The 25691-nt window shown below is 42.7% G+C and overlaps 3 protein-coding genes across 3 annotated transcripts in view; 1 reads left to right on the top strand and 2 right to left on the bottom strand.

Moving 5' to 3' along the window:
- Positions 1–885: 885 nt before the first annotated feature.
- On the bottom strand, positions 886–4100 carry gpr75 (G protein-coupled receptor 75). The gene is made up of 2 exons (XM_058058535.2): positions 3740–4100; positions 886–3618 (listed from the first exon to the last, which is right to left on the bottom strand). Exon 2 carries the CDS (start codon positions 3523–3525, stop codon positions 1903–1905), a length of 1623 nt encoding a protein of 540 aa, XP_057914518.2. The 5' UTR covers positions 3526–3618; positions 3740–4100; the 3' UTR covers positions 886–1902.
- Positions 4101–5436: 1336 nt separating this feature from the next.
- On the bottom strand, positions 5437–25477 carry psme4a (proteasome activator subunit 4a). The gene is made up of 46 exons (XM_078799327.1): positions 23974–25477; positions 23025–23165; positions 22833–22949; positions 20177–20221; positions 18287–18436; positions 17809–17872; positions 17644–17718; positions 17230–17352; positions 17055–17147; positions 15918–16183; positions 15601–15787; positions 15424–15513; positions 15286–15350; positions 14700–14850; positions 14524–14622; positions 14176–14245; positions 14015–14082; positions 13679–13894; positions 13136–13293; positions 12911–13006; positions 12737–12792; positions 12590–12646; positions 12461–12516; positions 12167–12265; positions 11996–12058; positions 11812–11907; positions 11592–11723; positions 11286–11495; positions 11058–11194; positions 10463–10516; positions 10258–10387; positions 10069–10165; positions 9838–9991; positions 9679–9748; positions 9474–9599; positions 9239–9391; positions 8633–8737; positions 8469–8560; positions 8270–8401; positions 7938–8146; positions 7773–7858; positions 7555–7683; positions 6895–7050; positions 6125–6287; positions 5914–6047; positions 5437–5840 (listed from the first exon to the last, which is right to left on the bottom strand). The coding sequence occupies exons 1-46, from the start codon at positions 24168–24170 to the stop codon at positions 5706–5708; spliced, it is 5502 nt and encodes a 1833-aa protein (XP_078655453.1). The 5' UTR covers positions 24171–25477; the 3' UTR covers positions 5437–5705.
- The window catches only part of wdr27 (WD repeat domain 27), a 38299-nt gene continuing 37584 nt past the window's right edge, over positions 24977–25691 (top strand). Inside the window, exon 1 of the mRNA XM_058058315.2 lies at positions 24977–25412. Coding sequence (XP_057914298.2) covers positions 25275–25412 — 138 coding nt within the window. The 5' untranslated portion in view covers positions 24977–25274. The remainder of the gene's footprint in view (positions 25413–25691) is intronic.

Here is a 25691-nt window from a genome sequence, read left to right as displayed (position 1 = left end):
TTAGATTTCCATTTGTCTCTCTCCAATCCTATGCAAATATTACATCTTATTCCTCGTGAAACAAAACCTATTTACATATATTGTACGCTGTACAATGTACAGTATCGAATGTTAATTTTAAGGCCACCAGAGGGTGCTGCTGCTCAATTAATCGTGTGATATACTATTGAAGCAAAAGTACCCTTTGTTTGCCCCGAACTATCAGAGGCGGGTTTATCATTAGGCAACACAGGCAATCGCCCAGAGCGCCGAGTTTTCCAGGAGCCCCCAAAGGTCTGCTAAAAACCCATTATTGATGTTCTTCTTCAATTTAAAATAAATATAACCGTTTTAGTCTTAATTCCGTGCTTAAAACTACATCAAAATGCTTGATCTATCGTGATCGTTTCGACTGCTTCTCCCCACCCCTCAAGCAAATGGACTATTCCACGATGCTGCGCATGTGCAGATTAATACAGAAAAATGGCAGCAAAGTAACTCAGCGGTAGAAAATGAATGAATGAATGGTGGTTGTTCTCAAACTTTTTCCCAACAAGTATTACCTCAAGGGTACTCTGTTTTGTGAGTACCACAATCTTAGATGTGAATATGTGGCTTGGACTCGCAGACATTTGGCGTGTGGTACATGAATGAGTTGAACATGAATAATTTAGCAAAAGGAAGTGTTGAAATCAGTTTCAGCAAATATTTTGATAATACATATGTGTATGTATATCATATATTCATAATCATAGCATAGAAAACCTGTTCATGGCATGTCGGGACACGCCACAGCTGCCTTCATGCAGTGTTAAGGTAGTGTAATGTAAGGTAATAGCTCATTACTGCCGCCTAGTGACCAGAATACCACACATCACTTGTATAATAATGGACTTATAGCAAATTTATTGGCATGAGGCACATTGTAGGAAGAAGTACAGTTAAAACGACAACAAACAAATTCACAAAAGGAAAAAAGATGTAAATGTTGATAGTAATAATACACAAAGCTTTGTCTTGAAATATATATATGTATATATTTCAAGACAAAGGTTGAAATGTAGCTTTTTTACAAAATTTTACAAATCTATAAAAATATCAAAGTGGGCCCCCACACTACCGTCCATTCATCCAAGTTTTTTTTTTACAGGAACTCCCTTCTTCCTACGCACAATTCAACAATAAAACACTTAATGTTCACTGAATATATACTACTAACAAATAATATGTAAAGCATGAAAACTCCAAAAAGATGCTTTGCTTGGTAACACGTACGCTCACTGACTACTTGACAAATGAGACGCTTTAAATAAATGTTTAAAAAAAGAACATGTGAGAATAATTCTACCATACACCGGGAGCACCGCACTTGCCAAACATTTATTGGGTTAAAACGTGTGCATGAGATCCACAAATAAATGTGTTGAAAAGCAGAAACGTCCCAGCAGCCCTGAAGGCCTCAGCAGCACCAGCATGAGCAACAAAGCAGGAGGATTCATAGGAACATCAGAAATACTCCAAAATCTGGAAAAATCTGTTTTTATCGTCACGGTCAACACTGCATCCATTTTCTATACTGTTTATCATGTCCTGGGTGATTGATCACCTGTCAATCACGGGTCTGACACATTCCCTTCAGGCGCATTACAGCCATTCTTCAAGTGAAGGGCTCCCTCTTGTGGTGGTGTCGTGACATTGCATGACGTGTATGAACCACTCGAGCGTAACAAACCAGACCAAACTTGGTGCGCATGTGCGTGTATCAAGGCCAAGGGGCTCGGAATGAAGTAAAAGTAATGAAAAAAAATCCATACATGAAATGTATTCATAAAAATAAATAATAATAAAAAATGTTCATATGGGACGTAATTGATTAAAAATCAAAGCCGAAAATCGAAGCCAACTGTGATCCCAAATGAAAGCTCAGACCGAGGGGACGGGGATCTGCTGCACAGAGGTGCTCTCAAAGTCCTGCAGGGTGTCGTGATGAGTGTGGTAGTGCATGGCCACGTAGGACTTGGCGAAGGCAAAGGTCTGCGAGCTGGCAGGCTGCAGGCTGGTGGGCGAGCTGGGCCCCACCGAGGGGCTGCTGTTGTAGATGCTGTAGTACGGCTCAATGCGGGTGTTGATGGGCGTGGACGTGCTGGCGGGACGAGGCCTCCGCGCGTTTCTGGGGCTGGCGCCGCAATCCCTGGATTGACTGGGCCCGCAAGCCTGGTCCACCAGCCTCTTCTGGGTCTTCGGCGAGAGAACATAGGCCGAGTTGGTCTCGTGGTGAGAGGATTTATTCCGGTTGACCTCTAGGCTGCCCTTGCCCATGGCGTGCAGGCGAGTCTTTTGCTTGCAGCAAAGCAGGCCCAGCGACGCCCAGTGCATGCAGCAGAGCACACGGCGCCGCAGGCCCGCGCTGTTGCGCGAGTACACAAACGGGTTGATGCCGGATTTGAGGAAGATGAGCACAAAGCCGCACAGTTCGAACTGGTAGTGAGCAAAGTTGCTCTCCGGCGACAGGACGTCCTGCGCCAAGCACACGCCCATCGGTAGGCAGCACAGCAGGACGGAGAACACGATGACGATGCAGGTGACCACAGCTTTGGAGTCTTTGGCGGTGGCCAGGTTGACCGTGGACACCAGCTGGCAGCACGTTGCTCCCTGGGCCGCCCCTGGGACCAAAGGTTGGGTGGGCCCGTCGGCGTAGGAGTGGGTCTTAACGTTCTGTAGCTTCCGGTACAAGGGGGGGCCCTGAGCGCTGCACTGGACGCCCTCAAAGCTCGGGGCCACCAGGGGCGGTGGCGTCGGGGTGCACCTGGCGGCCACAGTCATGATGGGACACTTCCTGACTTGCGCATTCTTCTTCAGGGTGTGAGCTATCATCAGATAGGACACGGTCACCACGGCAACGCAAAAAGCAAAGTCAGCAAGGTAGGCGTACAGCACCGGCCGGGCCCGACCCCCTCCCAGACCAAAGTGGGGCAAGCAGGGGCCGTCCCTTCGAGGGTACGCCCGCATGGTGAGCAGGGCGGCCATGGTGAAGCTGGACGTCCACAGCAGGGCGGTGAGGGCCAGGGTGCAGGGGAAGGAGGCGGTGCGGTTGGGCTGCTGGCCCAGGACCATCCGCAGGCGGTGCAGGGCGATGACGGCCACCGTCTCCAGGGACATGATGATGAACCCGCAGCTGGTCAGGTGGAAGGCGAAACAGAAGCTCTTGGACACGCCGTCGCCTCCGCCCGCATCCAGGTACAGCACCAGCGCAAACATGGGCGCCGTCACGCAGCACATGAACAAATCGCAGAAGGACAAATTAAGGATCATGAAGTCAAAGTTGGTACGGAACTTGCGGAACGCCGGGTCAAAAAAGGACAGGAACACCACAAGGTTGCCGTAGGAACCCAAGCAGAAGATGAAGACCAGGAGGAAGGAGCAGATGGTCAGGGTGGCAGTGTGGATGAGTGCCCAGGCTGGGGGGTCATGTGACGCCTGGCTGCCGTTGAAGTTCACCTGCTTGGGCACATCCGTCGGGTCGGATGGCGTCACCGTGATGTTCATCGTATTCTTATTAGCCCGCCGTCACGGAGTCGCACTCGAGTCCTCTGGAAAGATCAGACGCCGGAATGATGGCAGGTCCGTCATTTCTGCCTCCTGCAAGACAGATGCGGTTGTTCAAGCTTAATAAAGCTTAATAGTCAAAACAATCAAACAAAGCATGCACGCATGTAAAAGCAAAGGAATCATTTACTTGTCAAATATCAACAAATCCTACCGTTATTACTCGATCCTTCGTGTGGTTTAGCCCATCTTCCTTGTTTAAGCTTCCCCGCGACAACTGAAGACACGCCGCAGCTTCGAGACAAAAAATATCCATTTATGCTCCATGAAGATAACATAAAAGGCATCATCACCCTCGTCTTGCTTGTTTCTAAAGCATTCTCCGAGCGAACTCAGTATTTGTGTGGTTGGTATCTTCTCCCCCTTCCTTCTTCTTCCATTCTTTTTACCCAGGAGCCACCGGACGTGCAATGGATTAAAAAAAAAACCGAGCATGAAGTCACAGCCGACGTATGCAAGCAATTAGCATCAAGTACTGCATTCAACTAGTGTACTCTCTCATTACGCCTGTTTACTAATCACCTTCACTTGTATTTTACCGTAACACTCGTTATCGATAGAATTTACTGTTTCCGTTTTTGACAGGAGATCCTGAACGCCACACAAAAGCACAATGGTTAGCGCTTTGTTGGACGTACATATCAATATACACCTTATTTGGTCATTTTAGTGTATTAATGCACTCAATATTATGTACGTCATTAAACTGAATTAGAAAAATATTAATGTTAAAAACGTTTTTTGTTCATTGACATATCGCAGATTATGGTAGGCAATATCAACGCCATTCATTTTTACCTGGTTTAAATAGTTGGGCTGTAGAATCATCATTTTCCAACTAATAAGTCATGTTTTTACAACATTTTTCATTAAATGTAACCAATGTAAAAAAAAAACAAAGTCTGTTTTTTTTTAAATAAACAATTTATTCATACATGGTATTATCATCCAACAGGTAAACGGTACAACTACAAAAAAAGCACTGCATTTTGGCACTACGCTATCAAACGTGAGGTACTAAATGCTTCAATGTTTGGACTCTCTTCAAGTCAACAGGGGAAAATTAAGTTCTTAAGCAAAAGAGTCAGTTATAGATGAAAAAAGTGGGCCAGCGTAGTGGCCGCTGTTTTGCACTGGGAAACCTTGGAAAGAAAAAAAGATGCTCAGGTCCTCAAGAAAACAAACACATCACAGCACCGCAACAGAGGGAGCGCACCCTCTCCCTGTTCTTCCGTGAAAAATTGGCTTTAGTGCTTGAAAAAAAATGGCTAAACCTGCCGAAAAGACTTACCAGGAAATAAAATGCAGCATTTTAAGAACTTATAAATAAATAAATAAATGTGCATTTGCTATAGCATGATATATGTATATACATATACATGCCTACAATGCATAATATTCATATCTTGATCAAACAGCACACAAACATTATGTTACAGTCTAGTCCAAAGAGTTGCCAACTTTGTGTTGTTCCCCTTAGGGAGATAACTATAACAAGCATGTCCTCCATTGGGACGTTGTGTTGGCTCAGAGTCGAGTCTTGGGATATAATCCTGAGAAATGTGTCCGACACTGCACAGGTCCTCAAGCGTCTACACGCCATCAAAGCAAACAAAAAAACTGTACAGAAATGTTACACACTGCAGGCCATTCATCCCTGCGATGAGTGATCCTTAAATATTAAGTATAGAAGAAATGGAAATGGGAGACATACTATACACAAATGACACAACATTTCAAATTGCTTGTGTGGGCCACTTCCTGGAGAGGGTAGGGCGATGTCCCCACCACCATCCTCATGCGGCTGGCGACCACTGAAAAAAGGGATGGTTCTCCCTGAAATATCATAATAGAAGTGTGAGCATATGTGTCGAACATACTGTATCTCACCAAAAACGAAACTTGTATATATTTAATTGAGAGCAGTTTTCCAAGGGACGGGCTCAATTGCTGCCAGAGTGTCACAGTACAGGTTCAGTACCAGCAGCTATACAGGCTGTACACTGACTACTCTGAAGTATATCCAAGTCTTATAAGTATTGTACCGTCTCTTAAGATCTACTGCAATAAAATGGTTGCTATGTGCAAGTGGCAGTGGTGAAATGCTTTACCGGATGTTTTCAGGCATAGTAACAGGGGGACACCAGCAAGTCAGTGAGCACCAGCAGCTGGTCGTCAGTGAACTGTTGCTTATGCTGCTGCCAGTTGTCATGGTGTGTCCTCCGAAAGTTGGACAGGGTTTTCTTCACCGTCATCTAGAGGAGCATAAACACACATTCAGGTTACGTTTTACTTTGAAATCACAAGCTTGCACCTAATATGGTGTACTTCAATAGGTTGGGTATCATTAAGGTGGGCGCTCAGGTCCATTAGCAGCTGGGGCATCCAGGTGGGCACATCATACGGGCTGGAGAGAATACAAGCACTCAAGCCGAGAACACCAGCATGGCGCCGCACCAGGTCTGTGACAACATTAACAACATTAAAGCGAGGCAAAAAAGGTATAAAGACATTTTGTGGGGGTAATTAAGTGCCTCACCTGCAGAAGGTATGGTGTCCACTACTGTGCCGATGCCCCTCTTCCTCTTTTTAGGGAGCCGAGTCTTGCACAGAGCCTCAAAGTGAGCCTGCATGGGGGCGTCCATGCACAGGAAATTGCACTGGAGGAAGCCACTGAGTGTGGTGGCGGCCATTTCTCGTACCTGCAGAGGAAGTGGGGAAAAAAAAACATGTATAGTCGCTGGTCACCTGCACAATCTGATGGAATCCAACGCGAGCATCAGTCAGTCTTTTCGCATTTTATTTCTGGAACTACTTAGCTAGAGAGCTCAATTGCTCGTCAAGCTTAAATAGTCATTGCAAAGGAAATGGTCGCAACATTAAAAACGATGGTGTTTCTTTGGTGCATGCGGCTGCAATGGATAAAAGATCCATAGGAAAACTCATTTCATAATGATGCTGTTTTTTTACACCTCAGTCTTGAAATGGAGCAGGTCGTCATGGAGGCCAAACAAAAACGACTACTTCCATCCATCCCCCACTCCTCTGTCTATACTCCATCCCTCTCTTCCTCTTTCAATCTGAAAGTTATCTCCATAGCAACAGATTACTGCAGCCTGTGGTTTCCATAGCAACAGTTACAGGACTGGAGGTAGGGTGGTGGTGGGGTGGGGGAGCCGGGAGGTGAATGCTGAATCACTACAGTGAAGCTAAAAAGGCCGGCAAAATAAACACGCATAGATTTACTGTACAACGATGGCTATCATCCGCTTTTTGTGTGTGGATATTTTTGTTGTCGTTTGTTTTTACCTCCAGCTGTTCATCTTCCAACAATCTTATGACCAGAGCTCGTACATCGTTCACAGCTTTCTGGTCACTCATGAAGGTGAACAGGTTGTAAAACACCATGATCTGGAGATACGTCAGCACCGTGTAGCGAGCGTGCCAGGAGCTGCTGCCAGCGATCTGCAACACACAACAGCGTCATCGCATGTCAATAATGGGCTGAGCATGTGACACAGCAGAGGTAACAAAGTGCACCGTTTCATGGAGCCTTGTCTTCAAGGGATTTGAACAATTCTGACAAGCAAAGGCGGCCTGATGAATTTGAATACTAGAGATGACATCAAAATTAGCTGTTGGGGTTGTGTAATTTTGTTTTTTAGTTTTTTCTTTTCACACACACAAAAAATAAAATAAAATACACCTGAGCATGGTCTTACAACCCTGCAGCAAGTGCAAACTTGAATGGCAGAGTATGAAAATTTACATAAGAAATTCTTCTTCATAAATCAGAACCAAAACTAAAAAGGACACAAATGGTAGTTACTCATTTCATTCCCACAGTAACAAAGAAGTAATTCTCTGTTGAATAATAAACACCAGGTACTCTCACAGCACTTGGCCACTTTTTCAGGTTGTACTGTAATCCCGAAGTTACACTGCTGAAGTCGGCTGTTGTTGGCTTACCTCCTGCAGGGCATCGAGTACCATAGGGATCTGCTCCGTGTAGAGGAGTCCCTGAGACATGAGAGACAGGCAGGTCTTGGCGTCCCTCTTCAGCTCATCATAACTGTCATCATTTTCAACTGGAGCAATCTAGAACCACACAGAGACGTCTGAATATTCAAGCGCGAGTTATTTCAAGCCACTGGAGTGAACAGGTGACAAGGCCTTAAGGAAGCTACCTTGAAGAGCAGAGGAAGTAAGCGCAGCTGCTCCGGGACGGCCGTGGAGAAGGAGCGCCCAGCACTTGCAATCAACCACTTTAACACTGCAAACGTGTTCAAAGGTTAGGCTGTGGATAAATGTACGGTAAATGGTTTGACATGGATCATTCTTCGTTAACTTGCCTGTTTTGAGCAGTTTGATGGCTTGAGTCCTCTCATCCTGCTCGCCCACCTCATTCTCCTCAATCACGTGGTTCTGGATCTCCTCATCGCCCTCAGTCAGGGGCTTCAGCTGTAACAGAATTCTCTCTGTGAAGTCTGAAATGCGAGGTGAGGTAGTCGGCTGAGTGTAAGGCAGGTTGACATCTATCATGAAGATGTAGGTCAGGACGCTGAAGGGACAGAGAAAAGAAAATGCAGAGTTCACACACCTCTTCCGGGGTCGAATTCAATCTTTGTTGTCCAGCACATTCAATATAACAACATCCACCCATGTTTATTAAGGATGCAAATACCTTCCAATTCGCTCCCGTACATTCTTGTAGACCTGTGTTAGTTTGGGCTCAAGGTACTGCAACAATCTGTGGAGAAGCTCTGGCACCCGCCACTCCTGCTGAGCGAGGCCTCCCTGTAGCACGTACAGGCGGCTGGAAAAAAAAATGAAAATAGTCATCATTGTCATTATTACAAAAGGGCAGCAAGCTTTCTACTGACCATGCATCAACAAAGGAGCCCCCTTCTCCATTAACTGGAGACTCCATTAACATCTCAAATAGCCAATGAAGTTTGCGAGGGTCTCTACTCTCCTGTAGGTAGAACAAAAAGGTCAGAGTCGGGTAAATAAGTGGACATGATGAATGGAGAGAAGGGAGACTTACACAGGCTGTGGCGATGCAGGTGCCCCAGTCTGCATATGTTTCCACTGTAATGTTGGACAAGGCAGTACGGAGGAGAGGACATAACACTTTCCAAAGACTATCAACCTGGAAATCAAGCATTTGCGACGCAGATGAATCAAAACAATGTTGAATGCAGCACCTTTTGCTCACATTTGTCAGGAACTAAACTAACTAAACTTAAAAAGATCTGCAAGTTTTTCAGTGCACACAAAAGGCATCTATCCTATTGAGCATGTTTGGGCTTGTCCGTATCGGCCCATACAACATGATTGTGTCGATATCCAGCAACTTCACACAGCCATTGAAGAGGAGTGACCCAACAGTTTGTTGGAAGTGTGTCACACTGTGTGACGCAAATAGATACTCCCATGCCCCTCCCAATACAGTCAAACTTTTAGGAGAGGCCTTTCGTTGTGGCCAGCCTAAGGCACAGCTCTACAATAATCATGCGCTCTAATCAGCATCTTGATCTCTTTTGTGTACAAAAACAGTTTTACATCTTTGAGTTCAGCTCATGGACATAGGAGCAGGTGTTGCAATTATATTTTGGTTAAGTGTAAGTATGGATGCTTAGTGAAAGTGTACCTTAGTGTAACTCCAGTGCTTACAGCCTCTGATCAGGCCAGATATGATCTCTGCAACACAACGCTGTTTGCTCTCGTGGGAGTCTGCTACCAAGCGCTCCATGTGTGGTTGCAGCAGAGGCAGAAAAGTGTCGCTGAAATTACGGAACAAACCCTGCATAGAAAAGGGAGAAAACAAAAGTGGTTTTCATAATCCTCTTTTTAAATTGAATGCAATCGTGGGAAATACAACTCACCTTGAACAAACAGAATCTGCGAGTGCTAAACTTGTCTTTGCCCTTTCGTTCCTCCAGAGACAGAAACTCGATGAATTGATTAATGAATACTGGGTCTGAAAAATGGTCATAGATGATCTGCTCTCGCTGTAATGAGGAGAAAGAGAAGGAAGCCTTTTGATCAAATGCATCTACATTATTTTGCCTATTATTTGAATGTGCAAACCTCTGTCATTTCCTCTCTGGTCAGGTTCAGTTTGGGCTGCTCTTCCTCTGGAGCGTACATCATCAGTTTCCTAGCAAATCATGTGATACCAACTCAACCAAACAACAGCCAACAAAGTCAACAAAATGATAGAAAGGTGGAGCATTGTCAAACACAAACCGTGGCCAACTGTAGTAACCCCAGTGAGTCTTTTCCACGAAAACACAGAGATCCCACTCTTGCTGTGTCCGTGGTAGACTGCTGCTGTTGTACTGCAACCACTTGTTATCAGGACGATCACCAGCCACGATACTGCTTGTCTCCTCAATCTCACCTTTTTAAAACACAGGAAGCATTTCTTAAAAAGCATATTTGTAAAGTCAACAAGAAAAAAGGATACACAAATTAAACCTTTGTGCTGATTATAAATCTCAGAAGGGCTGACGGGAACTTTTTTATGAGGCCTCTTTATTTGCTTCATGATCCCTGCCACAGCTGATATCGCCACCTATTGGAAAGATTGAAAAAAACAGCAGAGCTCTTCATCCATGTAAGTTATGTAATCATTATCAAGTGGCCGTAAGTTGAGGAGCCACTCACCTTCCGGACGTAGAGAGTGTCGTGGTTGAGGGTTTTGATGAAGAACAAAACAGCTGCTGGTGGGAGCTGGTGGTCATCTCTCAGGAGCAGCGACAATAAGCCAATAGCAATATGCTCAAATTTCCAAGGCCTGCAGCATCAAACAATGTATTAGATAGAAACAAATGCACTGAACCGGAATGTGGTGTTTATCAAATCAACGTACAGGTTTCTGTTGCCAAGAGAGTCCAGCAGATCCCCAATGAGCTGCTGGTACTTCCTAAAACAAGTAGATGCCCAATTAGTTGTTGCATTTGTAACAAAAGCTCACATCAGTAATGAAAACCATGTATCTCCACGTTTTAGGGTGCATGTCCTGTTAAGTGTGTAGCTGATCATGAATAAAAGATGCCATATTTAAATTGAGTTTGTGTATTAGGTGCCAGAACTCAAAGCCGATCACTTTGTTTTAGTAAATCAAGTGCACTATGAACATAAGGTTTTGACCAGATCACTGACCTGACATATATTTCCAGTGAACGGGGTGCCTAAATTTGCAGTTACACTATGGATTACACTGATTTGAATGTAAAATGTTGATGTATTTTTTAAGAAATGTCCTTCTACTTTCATACACATTAGCTGGTATGGGTGTTTTGAATACAAAACATAAAAATGCACACTTACAACATATTGTGATGGCTGTAAACAGACCTATTTAGTTGGTCAAATAACAGTAGTTTGTAGGGTGGATCTATGATGTTACTCTTTTTTTATTGCCCATGAAAAGAAAAAAGGGTCAAACACCGTTTTCAACTTACTCTACAGATTCAGAATTTTTAAGTCGCTGTCTCTTTACACCTTCTGACGTTTCTTCCTCTGACGGAACGGGATCTTTAGGAAGGGGGTTTCCAGTGATCATAAGTTGTTTGGCCACACCGCAGCTCTCTACAGGGATCTACAGGACAGAAAGATGGGAAGAAATTAATGACGTGGTTTCTGGTCCTGCATGGCACACCACAACTATTAGATGCTACTGTTCTTCTTACAGAGAAGTCGATGCCAATGGTCTCATACTGCCGGTGGACTTTGTCAGCAAGGTCATCAAAGAGCCGCACAATAGAGGGCTTCTCCAAAGACATAGCTGAACTGAGGCCAGATCGAACAATAGCAGGCCACGTCAGGGCAATGCACTCCCAGTCATGCAAATTGGCCAGGCAGACTCCACTGTGATTCCCCAGAAGACAATACAAGGCACCCTGGAAAAGCACAGTCAAACGTGCCAAATTCAAAACATACTCTCGGACATGTGACAAATTATAAATGGAGAAACATAATAGTTTGAGATGACATACTTTAAACTGTTGCTGTGTGACACTGCTGTTGTCTGGGTTGAGAAACTCAAGGACATGGGGGATCACGTCTCTGCAGCAGAAATTATACGTACCAAGGGCAGTGAACAGCACACTTTGAGCTTTGCTGCGTACCTACAAAGAAATTAAGTTTGATTCCATTACAAAATAGTAAGGTAAGGAGTGTGACAAACACAGAATCAATTTTATAAAGTGTCCTCACTTGGCTGTACGTGCTTGTGGAGAGGCGTAACAGATCCCTCATCAGCTCCTGATGAATGCTTCTGTACTGACACCCTTCCACTGTCAGCTTGCGAAGCTTATAAACCACCAAATGTTAAAGTTATGAAAAGAGCGAACATATAGCGAAAAGAAGACTTGCAAAAAATTCCTCATGATCAACTTACTTCGTGCTGGAGCATGACTCTGTCTATCAGGAGAGCTCTGATATGCTGCTTTCTACCATGCAGCTGCAAACAAAAGTTGAATGTGAGCTTTGCTTTGAGGGAACTTAAATCTATTGATTATACGCATAATATAATGTACACATAAAATGAAAGCGCAATGAAGAGGTTCACCCTATTTTCCATTGACTTCTTCACAAGACTGAAGCTCTTCCAGCGAGAGTCAAACTCATGCTTGTGAGAACCCTTGAAGTGCAGCAGGTCACTGATTATCTACAAGACAAACACAACGGCAAAATCTGGTTTGTATTGGATGGACTTTAACATGACACAAAATGGGGCAAATTAAACGACACCATCTCCAAAATGTTTTTTTACATTCAGGTCTCATGCACAGGGACTTTAACACAACAACCTCTGTACTGGCACAATAATGATCAAAATCTACATGTACAACTTTACTGTTACCTTGATGATGGAAAAGAGGGATTTGGTGTCGTCCTCAGAGTGTTCTAGTATATAATCTGCAAAGAAGGTTAAGAGAACTAGTCGATCACTTTGTTGGGGCTGTGGCTACAATTCAGAGGGAACACTTACGAAGCAACTGTCTCATCACACGGCAGATGGAATCTCTGTAGTTCTGTTTAGACTGATCTGTAAATAAATATTAATATCGCAATGTAAGCATATTCAATATTAAACATACTTCACCATTCGGTTTCTGAAACCAAGAGTCACACATACCATAATCCGTTCCAGTATAGAGAAGAGTCTCATCCAGTTTCACCATACTATGCACCCTGTTTCAAAAAGCATATACTGTATGATTGAAACATTTTATGATTCATATCCATATTATATTCATCACACAATACTGTAAACATAAATTGTTAAATGCACAGTACTTTCACTACTTACAGTTCAGGAATAGGTTCTCCTTTCAAGGGAGGCATCAGACCACCGGCTCCAAGGAGGCAGTGCTGAATAATGGTCAGACTCTGTAGGACATCATCTCTGAGGGAAGAAAAACGAATGAATAAATTAATAAATAAGAAGTGCGAACAAATAAATGAAATCTCGGAAAAACTGTACAGGCTGTCAAGAAGGAAATCTGAATAAATATATATTATATATGTATTATACCTGCTCATGTCTTGGTCTCCCTCTGCATAACTTTGAAGTCGCATGAGTTCTGGCTGCAGAATCAGGTCCAGTAGATAATAAGTGAAAGTGATTTCATCAACGCTGGGCACATGCCACCGTATGTCTAAGTTCCAGAGGTCACCTGGACGACCCCAATCCTACATGGGACAAAAACATAAGGAAAGGTTGCTGCAATATCACGCTACTCTTTCATCACCGGAGAGGGGTACAGCACATTGCAAAGCAATCATGTACAAGATTTAATAAAGACTGGGTCATCCATAAAACACTCATCAGTGGCTAAAGCACTCCTGGCTACAGTCAAAGTGACAATCAAGACTTCTCTTCTAAAGTGCACAGGACAGAAATGCAACCATTTTACAAATACTTCTATTGAGGAATTGTAAAGGAAAAATGAATGAAATCTGCACTGAGGATTGATCTGTTTAAAGATATAAAAGGGCACAGCTATTTTCTCCAGATATTTTGTGAAAGTATGATTTTATACTAATGATTTCATGAAATATAAATCATTTTTATTACCTTAATTGGGAGGTAGTCCGTGATTGGTTGGCGAAAGCCGCTTGGTACACTGCAGTACTCAGTGGGGTAAATGAGGGCAGTGGAGCGCAGGATGTGATGCAGCAGGTTGCATGCTAGAATGTAGCCCTGCTTACACTTGAGGCGGAGCGTCAACTGCAAAATGTGGACCAAGTCGGAAGAATAGGGCAGGAGCTTGTCACCGTCCACTCGGGTAACCTGGGGTGCAGATTGCAGGATTATGCAAAATCAGTGCAGTTGCTGACACCGATATGAACTAATACCTAATTTTTTGCCAGTATTGTCTGATAATATCAGCTGTACAATCATCTGTCTTACCTCAGATAGTAACTGAAGGTTCCATAAAAACTCCTTGTCAAGCTCCTCTTCATGTAAAACCTCCTCATCTGTTAATTAAAAAGTGTACATCATGCGACAACGGCATTAGGCTAAGTACATTAAATCTGGAAAAAACTGTTTTTTGTCAACAGTGTGCTTACTGGCAGCAATTTGGTGTATTTGACTGCAGCAGTGAGGCACAAACATTTTCAGAGACTCTGCAGGGTGACACTGAAAGAACAAAGACACGGACAGTGAGCAGTAAGCCACAATAACATGATTGCTGCATTTCCCCATAAAGTGGCTATTAGGGGTATGGCATCAGTTATAATATAGATAATTAGAGGCACCTCATGGATACGTCAGTGTGTATGTGTATTTTTCCTGTTTGTTCAAGTGGACTACACACCTGGTGGTTAATTGAGCATGGTGTCAAGCAAAGCGGAGGCCGGCCTTTGTGGAAATACAGTGCTTAATAACTAAATTATTGTGGACAGTGTGTACGTTACCTTAGCAGCAGCACGACACATGTCCGCCACCATCCTCCCAGCTACACGCGTCTCGAAGATGTTGGTGGTTGCAAAGTTAAAAACTTTTTCCAGAGCCACCTGTGAATAAGACAAACACGCCCATAAATAAACGTAACATTTTAGTAACCGACTACTATTTTTTTTCCTGTGTTGACCTTGAATATGTCCAATGAGCACTGAGTGAGGATAGTGCTGAAGGTGGAAGACAAGCCAAGCTCCACCAGACTCTCCAAATGGGTCATTTTTTCAGTTTCAGTTTCCTCGCGTGTTTGTTCCAGAGTGCTACTGTCGATCAGGGCAAAGCACCTGCACACATTATCAAGCATTCATAAAAATGGTCTTTATGGTAGCCACTGTGTATTAACAAATGAATGTTGTATTTTAATGTATCTTTTACTCTGTTTACTTGCTTTTATTCAACTGCATTCTTCTGTAAAGTGTCTTGGAGTATTTTGAAAAGCGCTATACAAATAAAATGTATTATTATTATTATTATTATTATAACCCTTAAAACATCCATCCATTTGTTTTCTATGTCGCTTATCCTCACTACGGTCACAGGGGTATGCTGGAGCTTATCCCAGATGACTTTGGGCAAGAGGCGGGGTATACCCTGAATTGGTCGCCAGCCAATCACAGGGCACAAATAGACAAACAATCATTCACCTATGGACAATTTGGAGACGCCAATTCACCTAACATGCATGTTTTTGGAAGAGTGTTCAAAATTCCTCAACATACCTGTCCATGAACTGAAGCACAAAGTCTTCAAACTCTGCAGATGCCGAGCACATCTCCCTTTCCACCTTAAAAGTTACAAAGTTTCAACAAATTAATATGCACATTTACATTATTCAAAGTGATTTAACAGTACTTCACCTCTGTCAAGTCAGTTCTTTCATGTAGGGCAGACGAGCAGTCCACCAAAGGTACAAGAGTCACAAATGTAGCAATAAACTGGAAAGTAATCTGTAAGGAGGGCAATAATTGGATATTTAAGAAGCTAAATACAATTAAGGGCAGAAATAGTTGAGATATGCTGGACAAGGAGCCCACCATGCACTTGCTGAAGTCATTCGGGTCAACTCCGGGCAGGGCCCTCATGAGTAAGGGCAACATGTGAGTTGGGCCCTCAGGAAAGTACTTCCCACCCGACACAAGGCTCCTCGCTACGCCGATCATGCAACTTAAGGTGGCTGTCAGCTGGTGGGGCTCTGTTAGAGTCTCCAGTGCAGGGTATGTTCTACAACAGAGACAACAATTAGCCCTGTGTGTTGATTCCAAGGAGTGGTCTTGTGTGGAGAAATAGCACCAGCCACTCTGAGTAAAGATGCAGAGCTTAAACTCATAAAACAAATTATTATTAAACTTGCCTCTCTAGCACAGGAGGAATAACCAACTCAGGCCTCATCAGAGCAAGGTTCTGCAGAGCCTGGGCGGCATCGAGACTGCCTGTTTTGCTGAACATGGCCAGCAGAACAGGCTGCATCATACTCGTCACAAAGTTGGTGATATCCTCTTCCGTGAGCTTGTGAGTGTCTGGAATGGGAGTAAGCCACGATGGCTTTCGGTAGCGCTCTCTATGCAGCCGACGGACCACAGTGGCAGGGAGACGTTGGAGCAATTTCATGAGCTTCATCTGGATGGACCAAGAGAGTGACACATGATATTATTTATTTATTTATTTTCCCCCAGGCCACACACCACTGAAAACTGCTCCACAATCCATGTATGGGTTGCAACCCACCCTCTGAGAATCACAGGCCTAACCAACACAGGAAGGGTGTTAGTGACGACAATGAGGAAAAGTGTGATGATTACTTTGACTGAGGATATGGTCCGGCTGCTCAGTACAACATGCACAATACACACGTTTGGATAATTTAGTGCTTAGTGAGTGAACATACATGTTTTGTGAACTAAGGGAGGAAAGTGAGAAGCCATGTGTGTACAGGGCAAAGCAAAGTGCATACAGAAAGATCCCAGGTCATAAGTGAACTTGAGAACCTTGTTGCAACAGTTCTATCTACCGGCCAACTGGGCTGCACATCTTATCCCCGGTCGCCAAAAATAAAAGTTGCACGTTGGTGCCTGTGTGGTTACAAATCAAGAAGAGGGGCTTCCTCGAAACAGAAAGGCATGTGCGCCTGCTACTGGGGACATTTAATACTATTGCAGAAATCTCACTCACATGTTTTCTTGTTATTTCTGACCTAGATACCTAAACCTAGACTGCCAATAGGTCTCAGGAAGCGCTCTTAAAAAAACAATGACAAATGTGTTGGCCCCAATGACACCACTACACATTGCTGACATGATGTGGAAAGAATCACACTTGGAATAAACTGTGGAAAAGTAACATCGAGATGCGTGCTTATTGTCTGCTTGATCACAGACTGTCCAAGTGTATTTGTTGTCTAAAACTAAGAACTACCAAGTACAGGAATGCAGCAGGCTTCATCACAACAGCCTGATCACTGTCATGGTAAGAAAACAACAGAGAAACTCACCAACCAGCGACCATGGTTTGACGGGTGAAAGAAAGACGTGATACTGTTGAAAAGGCCAGTGAGTTGTGCTTGAGTTTGTTTACTTGGTCCACCCTGAAATTGACAGGTGAGCGGTCACAGAGAGACATTTTTAAGGTAACTGACTGCATCAAAATACATGGGACACCAGACAAACCAGAAGTGACGATATCCATAGCACCACGTGGCCGATGTCATAGGCATTGGTCACGTATCGCGGGACCATCATCTGGCTGGTCCCCACAGGAAGATTCAAACTCCTCAAAATTCTTGTGAAAATCTGAAACACATATGTACATTTCATACATAAACAAAAGTGTACAAAATATGCATTTGATGAAGGAAGGAAATAACACATGTTGATGTTTCTCACAGACAAGTCACATGGCTGGAAAATACCAAGTCACTTTATATCGCTGACCCAAAGGATCAACAAGGAAATTCGATAGTTTGTTTCTCTAACAAGCAGTGGTGGCTGTGAAACACACCTTGGCTCATGCTCCACATGGGAACACGTGCAGACATTCAAAACATTTCATTTACTGTAATTATTTTGACAAGTGGGGCATACCTTGGGGATATAAGGATCCCAGTCAATGTAGCCAATGTTGTCATTGGCCAAGCGAGCAAAGAGATTGACTAGGTTCTACAAAGAGAGAATAAAACATGAGAGAGATTGAAATACTGTTCAGATGATGTGCATAACAGGTCATGAAGACTCATCTGCTGTCCTCACCAGTTCCCAGCTTGGAAGATTCTGCACAGACACCCACAGGTTGATCAACTCATCAAACCACAACCTGCAGAACGTTTTTGCAAAAAGGTTTATTTGGAATTCAATAGCACAAAATTCCATTTGTCAGTGGCAGTTGTAAGAAGACCTGAAATGATCCCACATCAAAAATGAATACACTTTAATTTCAGGTTTATTTAATGCACTTGATAAGATAAGCAAATTATGTTTTCTTTTTTTTCCTAAAACATTGTCTTTATTCCATTTTAAGCACTTGAGTTTTCGGTGTTGCCGTGGTTTATTTGGTCAGTGGAGAACATATTGTATTATATAATATTATATTTATTATATATTTATATATATAAAGATATTTTGTAGTTCGTCTTAGTTCAATTAGATTTTTTTTTTACTCTGTAAAGAAATCAAACTGGGGCAGGACTCACTGGGACCAGAGAAAAGTTAATTATAAATGCACTCTTACTTGAAGCCTTTATGATGCAGCTCTGGTGGTAGGGTTGTGGGTAGAAAGAGTTCAAAGTAGCTGATTGCCCTCTGCATGGTGACGTCAAAAGGGCAAAACAGTGGTCTCCATTCTTCCAGCATTTCCTGGGTTGCAGACGCTGGAAAATAGCTGTATGAAAACAGAGCAACGAGAGAGAGCAAGAGAGAGAGAGAGAGAAATAACATGGAAATGTGAGTGAGGGATGGCGCTGCCACAAAAGTAAATCCTGGCATTTAAAGCAACAGAAATACAAGCTTTAAAGACCACATTCTCACACACAGCCTGGACCATTTACTACTTTAATGCAGTTGTACTAAGTGTAGAAAAATATAGATACATTTGTTTCAAACAATCAGTACAAGAGATTGCCAAATGAAAGCGTCACTGAATTATATGACCAGCAGCGGGGAGATGACAGGTCACACACCTGGCATATTCTAGCTGTTAGCATCCATTTTAATGGGCTCAAAGCCCCACTGGAGGGTTTTTATGGTTCATTATGTGCTTGTGTAAACTCAGTGGGTTATGTCAGGTGACTAGTCTCCTTTGGGGAACGGCAGCAACTCGAGGAGGCCAAGGAAGAAATGTTACTTCCAGCCGAAGGCCATTTCACCCTGCCTCCCTCTGAACTACAAGCTCACCACAAATCACGCTCACCTGTCCCAGTGACAGGACACTCACACAAGACAGAATTAGAAAAGATAATAGGATTATCTGACTAAGTGAGGGACGTCCTAGTGCTGGCACTGACACACTCACACACATTGCATATACACAGTGGTGGAAAAAGTGATTTCATTTTTTTGTGCATGTTTGTCATACTTAAATGTTCTAGATGAAATATTAACTGGCTGGATCCCTTAGCGACAACGATCAAGCAAAAATGAACTCTGGTGTGATAAACCACAGTCAAGTTTTAACAGGGAAGGCAATCCTTTTTCAACTGCATTTTGTGTTCAGTAGTGTCGTCATGAATTTGTGTGATCTGAAACATTTAAGTGCGACATATACAGTATATACGAGCAATGCTTCTTTTAATATGTCACCTGTCACTGTTGTGAAGTTGTGGAATTGGCGTTTGCGATAAGTGTTTTTTTTATTGGCAGTTTGTACTGTCTGTCAAACGTTTGCAGCATTTCTCAAAATGCTGGCTTTCCAACTGTACTAAAGATCAGCAATCATTTTGTGTGAGCGCACACCATTTTGCATTGTTCCGTTTGTATTCAGACAGTTTTGGCTGTTAGAATGAAGGCTCGGCATCTTGATGTGGTGGTTATGGTTTCAGGTTGGAAATGTTGTCACCACCTTCAAACAAACTCGGAACACTGCCTCGTCCGTAGGAGATGAGGAGACTGTATGACTGATAATAGGGCTCACTTCGTTCAAGCCGTTGTTTTATGACGCAAACGAGCCCAGGGGCTGCAAACAAGCAGAGAGTGAACCCTCCTTATGCCTGTTTGGAGGCGAGAGAAGAGGAAAACTGAAAATTTTATCGTGTGATTAATTTAAATATTTATTATGGCGAAACTGTTTTTATTTGAAAGAAGAAATCATGTGACATTTTAATCTTTCGACACTCCTAACATTAAGGATATTCTGGAATAATATACTGCATTTTATTGTTTAATTAAATTGTTGGGGGTTTTTTTCATATTTTCATTTTCATCATGACTTTTATTTACTGATTGGCTGGAGGAAATCACATGTGTGGCATCCATTTTTACATAAGGTTTAACTCACAAAATGTGCTTTCTTGTCCTGCAAAAACCTAAACCGCTTACACATATGCCAAATGCCACTGTTGAAACTGACATTTAAAATAAAAGGAATTCTCATGTTGGCATGGATCAAGATACGAGGTGTACTTACGGTCTGCAGTTTTTTATTAACGTCTTCAACACACCTTCCACGGAGCTGTAAATAAAAAAAAATGAAAGAGGTGTCATGGATATGTTCAAAACATTTAAAGACTGATGCTACACTACATTCCTTCACAGCAATGCCACTTCAGTTTAGCTTCATGCATACATAAGCCCTGTCACACACCTGAAAAGTACAGCGGCTGAATGGTGATATTGTTAAAAAAAATTATGGGAAAAAAATATTAAATATATGAACAGTTTATATTTACTAACATTTATGTAAACACATCACTTGTTTGTAAGAACCTGTGCTGTAGTTGTGACTCGTAATGAATTGTATCTATAATCCTAACATGATGACCTTTGGTACATACTGGACGCCGGTCACATAAGAGTGTTAAAAGCAGTAGACCGATATAACCACAGCTTTGGAGCGTCCCACTCTCAAGCCCACCAATCTGCTCTCTGTCATGCACGCTGAAGCCATGCCTTGTTGGAAATGGCCTGCCAAACCAACTCACCGATCACTCAAGGTTTGGAGCTTACACACGCCTAATGTAGCACTCTTCCCATGCCAAATCATGGGTTGAGCCAAAATGCAACTACAGCAAACAAGTGCATGGAAGCTGACCAATGTTTAAACACTGTAAGCTCACAAAATGATACATGTGTTCCAAAATCATCACTCAAGAGCCAGTCACGAGGGGGCCATTTCAAGCACGTAGAGACCACTGCTCTATGATGATGATGACCTTACTATGTCAGGAATGAACCCTCCACATTCACCCATGATGGGAAGAAACGTGACGGGAGATTCTGCTGCTCTAAGACTTGTGTAGTGTGCCAGTTTAGTCTATGCGCAAGCTCTTGTTATAACGGTAGGAGGGAGTCTTGTCAGCACAAAAAATGACATTCAGAAACTACATTAAAAGGTGACTCCTCAACAGGAGAGTGGTTAAGGGGGAAAACATTGTTAGCTGCAGTGCGACAGTCTCCAATATGAGTGAAATGTTAACATTGACTCAGCCTTAATGTATCTTCTATCACAAGCTGCGTATGGGCTGTCCAGTTTGTTTCGCATGCAATGTGTAAAAACACGAGTGAGTGTCTCAAAAGAAGAAAACACAAAGAGGAGTGTTGTTCTTACCACCTCTGAACCATTTTTATCATAATGAGTTTAGCTGACGAACGAGGCCGGGGAGAACTGAATGTGAGAGGGGGGAAAAAGGCATAAAGAACACATTCAGCACCAGACAATGTGCCAATTACGCAATTATATGAACATATGACACATAGCTGTATTATGAAATGAGGTTTTCTTTTGAGTGTTTTTTTGAAGAAGTTGAATTGGCTATCACAACCCAAGCAGCTTGTTCACATCGGCGGTAAGCAACACAGATACGACAGCAAAGCATCACTGGACCTACAATGTTTCCATAGCACCATAAAAGAGCACCTCGCACTGCTTGTTTTAAGAAAACAATGAACAACATTTAAATGCCCCTCAAAAGCATGAAATGTGCATGTCATTGTCAGTGTAGTGAAAACAAATACTGGGAAGGTAAGTCTCATGACTCCATGCTCATTCTGAGCATACAATCCAGTTAAAACATGAATTATGCAGATGGTCTGTGTGTGTGTCGATTTGAAGTAACCTTCGTATTAGTATCATTTTGGGAATGTGGGAGGCCCACATAAACACCAACAGATGTCCATCTGTGTATTTTTGGTAAAAGTATACCTCAAATGTTACACAAAATAGTGGTGGTCAAGCCATCACTGGCGCATCTTCTAAGACGTCAGCTCAGTGAGCAACGAGGGAATTAACTCTGAAGGTGTTTTATTTTATTCTGTGGCTTTTTAGTGAAGTTTCCACACAAGGGTACCAGTATTGACAAACAGGAAAACTGTGATAAACATAGAACGTAACTAAAACCTACAGCAACGCAGCCGTGGTTTGGGCGTTACATACCTTTCTATCCTTGCTGTTCAGTACAATACGTGAAAAATAAAGCAATGTCTCATTTTTTACATAACCGAATGCAGAGCTTTCACGCCCCATTCCAGCTACCTGACCCCATTGCGGCACGTCATCTTATGCTAATTAATCAATGTGGTGGGTTGTTCAATACGCACGTCTCTGGCAAGGCTGCTCAATGTGCACTGCATGTGTTCTCTGCTTGTTAATAAAGTGATTGAAGTGCATTGTGAGTTTCTGCTCAACCATAAACAGTAGAGTAGTCCTCTACGCTGGTCTACACTGTCAGTAAGTTACATTGATAAGACAATAGCCAGCAGGAAGTATGCTGTAAATGCTAACATGTGAGTGTTATCTATGGTGAAGATGGCTTATTTTCTATTGTTATATCTACTATATTGGGTATGCGGGCTCTACTAATGTCAACAACAGGATTTAGGTCATGAAGAAGTTTTCTATGAAAATATTAAATTTTGCAATATTGAATCCTATTTGCAGAAATTCACTTATCACGATGAGATCTGGAACCAATTAACCGCCATAAGCAAGGGGCGACTATTAACTTATTGATATATATGGGAGGTGTATTAAAATGTATGAAAATAAAGTGCAATCAGTTCAGAGTGCATTTAGTAAAAAAATAATAATAATAATAACTGTCAAAAATAAATAACAGTAGCCGTACTTGGGAAACCAATTGAGGCCCAGATGCTCAGTCTTGGAGAAGAGTATCCTGTCATGCAGCTCATACAAAGGCTTCCAAGGCAATTCCAGGTCGTCCCTTGACAGAAGCTCCCTTTTCCTTAGAAGGACAGGACGCACACAGTCAGGCTAATATGTAAACAAGCTTGCTTCGGACCTTGTGACTCTGTCTTACTTGAGCAGGTTGATGAGGAGGCGAGCCAGGCCCTGCATCATACTGATCTCAAGTCCAGGGATAGTCACTAGCTCATAGAGCAACTTGATAAACAACACATGGTCTTCTTTGCTGAACTTCCGGCCGTACAGACGCATGTACCTACATCAGAGAAGAAACAATTTACAAATGGTTCAAATTGCATCATGTATTATGAGTATTGATGTTTGTGTTTGTTCATGCCCTAAAGGGAGAGAGGCTATGACAAAAAACTTTTATCGATGACCGAGCAGTGAAATTGATTGTATTGAAATGGCTGTATCCACGGCTGTATGCCACAAAACCAGTGAGCAGAATCTGGGTCAAACCCCATAGTGAACTTTCTATCTCTCTGAGCCGGTAGTGACTCACTCTGGGACGGAGCAATGTGCCAACATGGGGACAGAAACGGATTAAATAACCCAGCAACAAAGTACAATTTTGAAACAGCGCTCTTAAGTAATCCACTGCCATATTGACAGATGTCACCATGTGACTCACCACGAAGTAAACAAAAACTATTTCAGGGCTCACCCAAAGTCAGCACGGATAGGCTCCAGCTCAGCTTTGACCATAATGATGATATGGACGAGTGGGTGATTTGCTGGTGACAACGTTAATAATGTCCCATTTGGGTTTGGACCAATGTGGTGGCGCTGACTTTTACATAAATATTCCACAATGCTTCATCGTTACAATTCCGTGCCAAATCCCTCATACTGAGAAGTAACTATTTTCATGGATTTGAAGTGTAACGATATGCACCCAATGAGTTCAGATTTAGCTAAGAAGCTCAACTTATTAACATAACTTTCGTAACTGCGGGTTTGGGTATTAGCAAAACATAGCATGAAGCAAGGTTGGCTGACTTGGAGAGCCCCGAGGATGCAAACAAAGCACGTTTGGATGCTGATGACATTTTAATACTTACGTAGAAAGTTTTCTTGTCCAAAACAGCACACCGGGCCATATTTCTCTGAGCTGGACAGCCCGGCCTAAGTTGCCCTTAATTCTACTCAAAATGTCATTGGATTCTTCATCGAGCTTATCCGCATATGGTAGAAGTTTGTTGTACACGATGTCTTTCTGAGGAACAAAACCCAATGTGTCCGATTGTACCTTTTTCATATTACCAAATAAAAAAAACGACAAGTTCAATCTAGGTTTAGATTCCTTACTATCGTGCTATCTGACAAATGTATAAAAGAAAGGCAAGCTCCTTGCTAGCGTGTTAGTCCACTGGTGTGACTAGAATGCCGTTCACAAGTTGATATGCTCGGTAGCCATTACTCCAAGTTTAAATAGCTACTCTCCATTGTGAACGTTAGCAAGAATCAATGTTAAAATCTTAAACACCAAAATCGTCCGAAGAACGCGTTGGCACTCGAATACTTAACGTAGTCCTTAAAAAATATGAAAAGCAGCTAGCAGCTAGCAGCCTAGCTAAAGTTAGCACTGTACTAATAGAGCTCAGTCATTCCCCAAAGACAGCTGAACGTCGACTCATTCATCCAACTACAGAGGAGCAGCAGGCAGACGACACCCAGCGACTAGCCACACTTCTGACGTCACATCCGCTTGTCGGCGCGGACCACATTGCAGACTGTTCCAGTGGCCATATATTTGTTTATATATATATCGTCTTACAGATGTACGAGCAGTCCTCGTGAGCCTCGTCTATTTCTGGTCGTGAGCCTCGTCTATATCTGCTACAAGACTTGTTTCAGAAACAAAGGACGGCCATGTTGAAAAACGCTTTCACTTAGCGCTTTTATCTACACTGTAATATTATGTTAAATAAGATGACCTTAAATAATATACTTATTCGAAATGAATATTCCCATGTCCCCGAAATTATCCGAATGACGGCGCTTTGTTAATTCAAGACAATACTAAAATAAACATACAGTAATGTTTCTGTTGTGACGGTGTCATGACAAAAAAACAGTATTGACTGCCATCTGTTGGTAAAAAGCAGTGTTACATGCATTAAAGACGTATGGTAGTGAGAAGACGACGTCACACTCCTAAACGAATTTCCCTAACGGAGCTGACGTCGCAAAAGGGATGATAAATGAACATCACTTCAATAGACAATCTTAGCAAAGCCCAATCCACACGTCTCCTAGCAACCACCACAACTTTTGGTCACACGAGGCAGTGTAATGTTGCGTTCTATACACTTTCAAAGGCTAACAACAAGCAAATGTTTAGCGGTTTGACAGGTGAAGGATGATCGTTGAAAGATTCAAACTGCCTTGTGACAAACTTGTGTCACACCAGCAGCTAGCTTGTTGTGAATCCTACACTGGCATCCCTCGGGGTGGCACGGATATTCTCATTTACACTAATTTGGACGTTGACCAGAAGGTTTGTCACCTACGTTTATCATGTAACGGGTGCTAGTGCGTAGAAAATGTTAAAATTGATTCACAGTCTAGATGTATATTATATAAACAAAAACGTTTGACTGGTCTTTACTTTTTTCACGAAACGGGGTTATTATGCTGCTTCCGTATTACTTCCGGTGTACTGTCTTAAACCTCCTGGTTTGTTTGGAGGCAGTATTATGCAGAACTACACCTCAAAAATCGAAATCTCGTGGAGAGCTGTTGCATAAAAACAAGAAACGTTATAATTTGGGACGAA

The sequence above is a fragment of the Doryrhamphus excisus genome, linkage group LG20, assembly GCF_037039965.1.
Source record: "Doryrhamphus excisus strain RoL-2023G ecotype Guam linkage group LG20, RoL_Dexc_Guam_v1.1, whole genome shotgun sequence".
Classification (NCBI taxonomy): domain Eukaryota; kingdom Metazoa; phylum Chordata; class Actinopteri; order Syngnathiformes; family Syngnathidae; genus Doryrhamphus; species Doryrhamphus excisus.
This window is presented reverse-complemented; position numbering and strand designations above follow the sequence as displayed.

Bases quoted from the DNA above. Each gene is read 5' to 3' on its own strand.
- gpr75 (XM_058058535.2), bottom strand. From the start codon at position 3,525: ATGAACATCACGGTGACGCCATCCGACCCGACGGATGTGCCCAAGCAG.
- psme4a (XM_078799327.1), bottom strand. From the start codon at position 24,170: ATGAAAAAGGTACAATCGGACACATTGGGTTTTGTTCCTCAGAAAGAC. The intron at 9,392-9,473 runs GTGAGTTGTATT...TTTTCTATGCAG, and splicing joins GCAGATTCTGTTTGTTCAAG to GGTTTGTTCCGTAATTTCAG. The intron at 5,841-5,913 runs GTACACCATATT...ATGCTCCTCTAG, and splicing joins ATGATACCCAACCTATTGAA to ATGACGGTGAAGAAAACCCT.